Source organism: Montipora foliosa, chromosome 14 (genome assembly GCF_036669935.1).
Source record: "Montipora foliosa isolate CH-2021 chromosome 14, ASM3666993v2, whole genome shotgun sequence".
In the NCBI taxonomy this organism is placed as follows: domain Eukaryota; kingdom Metazoa; phylum Cnidaria; class Anthozoa; order Scleractinia; family Acroporidae; genus Montipora; species Montipora foliosa.
Window position 1 is genome coordinate 9232587 of NC_090882.1, and position 9082 is coordinate 9241668.

The 9082-nt window shown below is 39.6% G+C and overlaps 1 protein-coding gene across 1 annotated transcript; it reads right to left on the reverse strand.

Annotated features, from left to right (window-relative positions):
- Positions 1–3578: 3578 nt before the first annotated feature.
- LOC137985608 (uncharacterized) lies at positions 3579–6887 on the reverse strand. The gene has a single exon (XM_068833240.1). It carries the CDS (start codon positions 6268–6270, stop codon positions 3805–3807), a length of 2466 nt encoding a protein of 821 aa, XP_068689341.1. The 5' UTR covers positions 6271–6887; the 3' UTR covers positions 3579–3804.
- Positions 6888–9082: the final 2195 nt, after the last annotated feature.

A 9082-nucleotide genomic window follows, 5' to 3' on the forward strand; every position in this document is an offset into this window, starting at 1 on the left:
AGGAGCAGTCGTGGCTCAGATGGCTAGTGCGCGGCTTTCGGAGCGAGAGGTCCCCGGTTCGATCCTCGGTGACTTCAACGTCTGTTTCGACTTTCCTCTGATCCGTGTAGCTATACCTTTAAATACCCGTAAAACGGAGTACTGACATAGGGAGGGGGGGTAAAGGGCGCACCGTCGGCTTCCATTGATACCGGCATCGTAGCTGAAGGAACTACCGACGTTATATAAAGTGACTTTACCTTTTCCTCCTTACCGTCAATCCAGTTTGTCATTATCATCATCGTTGCCAACCAAGAAGAATCCTGTAAAGCCTAAATTCTTTCAACCTAAGGAAACTCAGACACACTACTTCTTCTGTTTATACTCATAAGAGCAAGTTAAAGCTCCTTCAAGAGTCGAAAATTCGACCTGCAACAGGCAGGACTAGGAAGTAAGACGATTTGTTTTCATTTTAAGACAAAGTTCCCCGAATTTCGCAAAAAGCTAGAGGAGGAATACCCCAAGCTTTCTTAAGGTAGAGGCTTTGAGCTAATGAGAACAGGCCATCAGGGGAGTAACACCACCCTTACTACAGTAATACCCCTAGCAAGTGGATACTCTGTACCCTTTCTGAAAGACAGGCAGCTCCGGGCTGGGACAGGCTTTGGCTTACATTAGACCCCTGCAACATGACTTGGACACATATTATGTTCTCCGACGAGTTTACTCGCCCCAGTTCACCCATGATGCTGTTGCTCTTTTTATATTATGTCGCCAATGGAGGTTGTGCTTTAGAAATGAACCGCACTGAAGATTTAATTCTCCATTTGTCTTATTCCGAAGTCGAGGTTCTCCTGAAAGACTTTCCGTTTGACCACAACTCGACCCTTACAGAACCGGATCTCTCTCCACTCAGGAAACAAATTACCCAACATTCACTAGGAGAATCGAGGCCACTCCGTGCCCCAGCTTGTCCTCGAACATATGGGAGCGGATCAATTCCGAGTTTATTTTTTATCCCGTAAGAGGTGAAGTATATGAGAATTATACATTGGAACAGCAGATGCGAAACGACGTTTTTGGGAAGATCATGGCAGTTACGAAGACAACTTAGGTGTGAAAACCAGAAATGGTTTTATCAAGTGAGTTGATAAAGTAAATTCATTAGCGTAAAGAAATTCGAGCGTCAGTCTTTCCTCACAGCAAATTACGAAATTGTGGGTTGATAGTGGTTTCTGTAGTGAAAGAAAGGGCTACGCTATTGGTGGGGATATAGCAACGTGGATAACAAGAATAAATTATTTGAAAGAAAAGTGTGTTAATTCCGTGGGGAGTGAAGGATCCGAATCTTTGTTCAATTTTTTCGGCTTTCTGTGTTGCATGATGTACGGAAAAGGCTGCTGATCATCATGTGTTGGGTAGCCAACAAACCTTAGCCATTGCTTGCTCAAAAATAATATATTCCTTCACCGTTCAATCAGCTTGGCTCCTTTGGATACCAACCAATGCTGTCCCGAAGGACATATCTTGTGTTCCCGGAAAGAAACACATTTAGGGACCCAAAGGACTTATCTAGTGTCCCGAAGGACATTTTGTATCACGAAGAACATGTAGGGACCTAAAAGACAGGCTAGTGTCCCGAAGGACATTCATGTTCCTTAAAGAGGAATTTCTTGAGTTGAAACCTTACCAAATTACTAACTGACACGACAGGTCTGAAAGACGTCACAACGGCCTGTCAATACAATATATATGGGTTATTGACCAAGCGTAAGGGCAAGATGGCTGGATATTGGCAAAGTTCTTTTTTTGCAAACGCAATATCCAGCCATCTTAATTTAATTTAATCAACTTCCAGATTTACAAAAAAACGCTCAATCTGAGGTAAGCTTAAGACAGAGTACCAGACTCCTTAAAAATAAGCCACCTATCATTACGTTATATAGAAATCTGTAAAATTAATTAAGTAATACAATTATCTTAAAAATTACTATGAATATAACAAAGATTGGGTAAAAATACAATGAAAGTTAAAAGAAATTAACATTATACTTATCATAATAAAAAGCTATCAAATTCTTACGAAAAATTGACAAGGTATTTGATTCTCTTATACTAAGAGGTAAATCGTTCCACAGATGACAGATTCGAACAAAAAACGAATTCTTAAAGACGTCAGTCCTGCTGTAAGGAACATCAAGCGTTAAATGGTCAACATTTCTAAGCGGTTTAGTACAAGAACGAAAAGTAATAAGGATTTATGATATGGTATCAGAAACCCATAAGGGTTGAAACGTGTAACGGCCCCTTGTATGCTGGGAAACAAGCTTCTGGATATTCAATTTGCTAAGTACCATTTTTGGCACAACAAGAGCGAGGGGTTTCCAAATATGGTACTTAGCACTGAAACATTCAACCAAACAGTTCGCACTGAATATTCGGAAGCTGTGAACGCGCGTTACACGTTTCAACCCTTATGGGTTTCTGATGGTATAAAACACCAAAAAAATGATCTTTCATCTTTCGGGACCAAGGGAGAAATCCCGAGCGGGCAATATAGCTCCATCTTGCCCGCTCGGGTAGCCAATCACAGCACAGGATTTGGTTCATCTTGCCCGCTCACGGAGCTAGTCATATAATAAAATACAATGCCGCCCAGCTAGCGCCACGTTCAGCACACAGCATCCGAGAAAGAAAGCGATTCTGCAGTGACCCGATGATGCAGCTCAAATTAACAAACATCGCACATAAAACTTTCTTTTTTGACAAGTTCAGAGTGGTTTTTCTGCTGGGTCTATGCTCTTCTGACTTCGCGCGATTTACTTTCCAGGAATGAAAATTGGGGGTCACCGAGTTTGTTTTTGAGATACGACTTTAAAGGCAAGATGTAGGGTGGTTTTGGATGGCTCTTTTGTTGCCATAGTAACTATTACGTAACATTGATTAGTGCATCTTTCAAAGTAATTATTCGTTTTTCGTATAGTACTAGTTATTATTATTATTATTATTATTATTATTATTATTATTATTATTCTGTGTATTTATAATACACAGTATCCACAGTGTATCAGAGAATTGTTTTCCCTCAGATCTGTAGAGTATTTTAGGAGAGGAACTGATATCCTCACCCTTTGCTAAAACTTGCATTACTACTTATGGCCTGAATTCCTTTACTTATACAGCCGCTAAGCTCTGGAATACTTTACCTGACAGATTAAGAGCTATCTCTTGTCTGAATGACTTTATTAGAATGATTCGACAACATGAATTAATTGGCTAATTGTAATTTCTTCTAAGTTAATATTTCATTCAATATGCATTGTGTTATTTGAAAATCTGAGACAAAATAGAGTTTTATGTATGTATGTATGTATGTATGTATGTATGTATCTCGTTTCTGATTGGTCAATGACGAATGCATAAATGGGTTATAGGGTACAATACGGAAGTTGCCATGGAAACAAAGCGATGGAGTGAGTTTGCTGAGTGTGTAACAAATGAAAACGTTCTGAACTACTTCAAAACAATAAGTCCAATACTCTAAACGTTTTTTCATGATTCATCGATCAAAACAAAAATCACCGAATGTTAAAATGTTAGCTCTAAGACAGGGTAGGGTGGTGCTAAAAATCTTAACTTTTGGTATGTTAAGGATATTGATCAAAGAGATAACAGTTATTCCAGGTTTCGGATTTTATTACATCATAATCATACAATGCCTTATCCCTAGATTAAAGTACGTTTTCCTTACACAATTTCTAACCACTTTTGCTCATTTCGGTCATTTTACTAACTAATTACTGCAAACTTTGTCAAACCCATTCACTAAACTGGGCTTTGCGTTACGACACCTGCGTCACTACTGTCTGTATATTCTTCGACTACTATTCCAATCTGGCGTTCCATTTTTATTTTTGTCCAGCCAATAATTTTGTCGCTACTTGTCAGTCTTCTTAAAACCAACGGTGGAATTGCTCCAGAGAAAAACACATACACGGTCGAGGTCACGAAAGAAACATCATACTCCCTTCCAAAGAAAGCAATGGAATAGGCTACTAAAAATAAAAATAATAAAACCAAACCCATATTGCAAAACATCACGCAGATTTCAGTTTTTATGGGCAAAACCTTGTCACAGACTTGCCAATATAACTGTACTTGAATTGTATTCTTAATGTGTCTGCTGTTTACTTGTAGATCTTCCTTCCGTTTCAAAATCATTCTCTTGACTTTCTTATATTTGCTCTGCATATTAGAATAACAAAGATAAAGATTTGTTGTGAGTACGACGAAGAAAGCTACATAGGGGGTTACAATGTCAACGTTGAGAACCAATCCCATTATTGTATATCCTAGAAGATTGTTGATACAGATGGTAGAAAATGCGATCAAAGAATAACCAACATAAAACGTACTGCCAAAGAAACAAACATACAAAAACGCCAGGGAACCGGCAAAAAGCGCCGAAACGGGTCTGCGATCAAGAGCTGAATGATAGATTTTAACCTTTGTTAGTAAAAAAGTCAAGATCGTCATCAAGGGTGAAAACGAAATCACTTCAACAACCGAAACGAAAAGTAAAACGACGAAACATATCGCCCCAAACAGAATACGCAAAAGTAATGCGGTTGGGAAAGAAATTAAACGCAACAAAACGCAAATTAATTGTATCAATCGTGATTTCTGTCGCCTCTTTCTGTATGCATACAAACAAATGCATTTACTACAAACAGTTATTACGTCTCCAAAATTACAGATTAATTGTAGTAATTGTGATTTCTGTCGCATCTTTCTGCATGAATTCGGACAAACATATTTACCACAAGCAACAGTTACTTGGTCTAAATGTCGTAGTAATTGTGATTTCTGTCGCATATTTCTGCATGAATTCGGACAAATACATTTATCACAAACAACTACGTCTCCAAAACAATGGATATACTCCCACAGGTGGTGATTCAATGTCAAATGACATCGTATTTTATCTCCAACCGAAAGCCGATCTGACTTCTCTCCACAAACCACACAAGTAATCACCTTTTCGAAGATAAAATCCCTCGGCCTTAAAATCAATACAGATATAAATAATATTATGACCACCAATACAGACAGCCCCGATACAGGCAGATGAGCTACATCTTTCTTAATCATTTCATTAACATACATCGTTTTGACAGTTCTCTGAACTCCAATATGAACGTAAAGAACACCAGGACAAATGCAAAGTAACAAAATAGCTAATTTGATATTAAATGACATCTCTATATCTGGCAATTTCTGAACACATCCATTTAAAAGGGTTGAAAGATTCATTGGACTTGAATCATCTACAGGAATGGTTTCGCTCTCCTCCTCGATTTGCTCCGATATATTTTCCCTAGGATTTGATGCGTCGTGGTCACTGTCCGATATCTGTTGAGAATACGAGCTATGTCTGTTTCTCAAGCTTAGGTCGTCCGCGCTTGGGTTGTCCGGTTCATCTGTTGTTCCATTGATGTTCTGATGATCTCCTGGCATCCCAGTGTTGTTGTTCTGTTCTTCTAACCGCTTTTCCTTTTCACACTCGGCTCGCAGACTAAAAACACAGTCTGGCAATGCTAGAGGAAGTGCAGGAAGAAAAAGAGACAAAATCACCGAAAACATACTAAAGAAGGCATCGACAGCCTCCGTCCAGTAACCGATGTCAACAGTTTGATCGCACCGAATTATAGCGGATCCAGTGGGTTCTTGATGCATACCACAGCACTGATGATGGTCAATATCACGCATAGGTATACCGGCATAGAAATCGTCAGTCGTTATGACTTCAACACAAACCACCGGTTTCATTCGAACTTGTTCACTAGTGCTCTTAATTGTTACATTTTCTAACAACATTCTTCCAACGGCCATGTTCTGACATGTTGAATTTAAGTCAGCGAGGCATCCACTCGGTTGATCTTCCAACTTCACGTCCATGCTTCTAACTTGATAATTTAGAAGACCAAAGGATAGAATATCGTAGTCGTCGGGCATAGTTAACATGGGTTCCTTGATACTGTTAGCCCATACCCATCTGTGAGGAAGAAACTCGTCCGGCAAATCTAGTGGATCGTAGGTCGCATTGCCAATTATCAAGTTTATATAAACCAATCTCACACCCTTCTCGGAAGCTTTGTGGCGAAATTCAGACGCTAAATCTTCTCCAACTGAAAAAATCTTGCATTGCACCTCACTGCAGTTCTCCGCTTTGGCTTCGCAAAAAGCGAGCGAAAACAGAACTAAGAAAGCGAAAAACGCTTTGCGAGCCATGATTCCAAGCTAATGCTAGAAGGCAATCTTGTAAGTTCTTTGCCTGCGTCACCTTGAAGGTAACTGAATAAGACGCCACAAACGCTGAAGTCAAAGGGGATTTTATTCGTGAGTATCAGATGTCGCACGATATGTTTATCTTTACTCGTTTGCGTAGTTTTGTTAACCTTTACTTAAGGTGCGGAATTTTGCCAAATTTGTCGCGCAAGTTTGCTTCTGGATGACGAAGAGGGAAAATAAAAAGACAGAAAGAAAGAGGAAAGGATGCACTAGAGACTGGATTTTAAGAATGGAGCAGAGAAGTGTATATCACCAATTAGTGCAAGAGCTTTCCCTCGAAAAGAATGTAGGAATGGTGGACCGTTCCAAAGTATCCGCCATGTTTGTCGACTAACCAGCTACGTTCCTCAATGAGATGACCAATCACACTGATGCTGTTTGACAAAATGTTGCATGATAAGTTTCATAAGGGGTTGTATAAAACGCCCAACAAATGAACAAAAATTGGTCAAAAAAGTAGAACGGGATTATTCTACTTTTGCACAAGTTTTTTTCCAACTTGCAACAATCATTTTTGTTGTGTGACAAGTTGGGGAAGGGAGTGGTAGGACGCTCTTTATTAGCTCGTATTTCAGCAGTCTCTTGTTCCATTTGCATGACCGTGTCACGTGACCTTGTCAATCATAAAAAAAATGGTCGTGGCAAAAAATAGATGCAAGAAATGGAGAGAGCGTGTTGAAATTAGTAAGAAGGCTAATTTGGAGGCCACTGACATGTCAGAGAAATTACAGTGATTTTAATGCTTGAAAAATTTATTGAAATTTTTGTGGAAAACAGCTGTTGGATGGCAACCTTTGTCGGACCGCTCTAAAATCACGCACAGTGGCCTCAAAATTGACATTCATACTAATTTCATCACGCTCTTTCCATTTCTTGCATCTGTTTTGTATCACAACCATTTTATATGATTGACAAGGTGACGTGACACATTCATGAAAAGGGCCTATTTGTTGCAACAGAAGTTCACACATTGCTAAACATTAAACAAGTCGTTCGACGCGTGAGGTTAAAGCAACATTCCCCCCCTCCCTCCACGGAGCCACAAACCGTTGCGACACAAATCGCGAGACAGATGTTATGAAAAGTCGTTGCGCGGTGAAGCGTTGCAGAAAATGAACTCAATTTTACTTTGCGCAACGGCTTCGGCTGTTACAAGGTATGTTACATTGGGCAATGTTTCGTGCAACTTGTCTCGCCGTGGCGTTGCGAGAGCAGCGAGGCAAGTCGCACCACGGGTGCCCCAAACTGATGCAATCAGTGAAATAGTATTGGAGAAAACAACTGTATTTGAAAATAAAAAATATGAGCGAAATTACCACCACCTTGCGCAACAATTACTGGGCCTTTACAGAAACCCTAGCAGAGCTCTTGACGCTGCTGTGGTTATCGATCTGATACCATCTGTTGACCAGGGAGAGGCAAATAACACTCCAGTTTTTCAAGTTAAAGATGGCAAATTGTACAGAAGGTCAGACTTGAGTGATCTTCAGAGCAACAAATCAACCACCAATTGGTGAGGACCTACAACGGCAGCGTTGTTAGCGGTTTACCATCCCAAAAACTCTGCCATATAGACAGTGTCGCAAAAAACATTTGAGATCTGTGTGTATTAAGTGATCTATAAATTTGGCAACAAGTGCTAGAATGTGTTTTTTTTTTCTGATTTCTGTGATTTCCAGTAAGCACACAGCCGGTGCTAAATACCATTGACACTCAAATGAAGTATTCTCCTAAGGATAATTGGTAACTATTCACCGAAGTGGAGGTGAATAGTTGTTTTAGTATATGTTAAAACAGTGAGATAATATAGCACAAAAAGATGATTTTTACTCATTTATTCCTGCAAAGATTACAACATTTTCGGGCGCAAATTCCGCGCAAATTGCTCAGAGGTGAATAGTTAACTATTATCCTGTGAAATATCGAAATATCGCCCGGACTATCGTCTGATAATTAGCCGACGAGGCCGTAGGCCGTGTTGACTAAAATCAGGCGATATTCCCCAAGATTGAGCAGGCTAATTGTTTTATTATTCAACACATTGATGACAGAGCACAATTTTCTACGTTTATTGGGAAGAAAAGCTGGAAAAACTACCATTTTTCTCCGCGACACACACAATTATGTATATCACAGGATATACGTTGAGTACGCACGACGAATATTGAGGGCGCTATATCTGGACATTGTCACAATGTGATGAATAATAACTATCAATTATTCCATGAGCGCGCGTTGGATATGAGACATGTCCAACAAGCGCAAATGGGATAATTGTTTCATTAAATTCCTTAAACTCCAAAAGTTTGGACGTACGAGATACGAGCCAAAAAAGCGAGAAACTCAGAGCCAAATCGAAAAAACTTGATGAAGATGCGATGTTCTATAAGACCTTGTGGTCAGATAGACGCAGGCTCATCACAAAAACATCTTTTGCCTTTTGCGTACTTCTAAACGTCGGAATTAATCCAAACTTTCCACAAAAAGGGTTTTTTTTTGCTTTATTCAGAGAGAAATTTCGCTTTCCGGCAAAAAATGTTAGCGTAGCAACGCTTGGCGCAATTATTTGCCATATAAGGTCAAACTAAGGTATATGAGCTAATAACTGAGATTGAGTGAACCAATCAGAGCATGAGAAATGCATTAACCGAGGTTGAAAATTTAATAATTAACCATTATCCTGCGAAATCGCGCAGAATATTGCCTTATACTTAGCCGACGAGGCCATAGGCTGAGTTGGCTAAAATCAGGC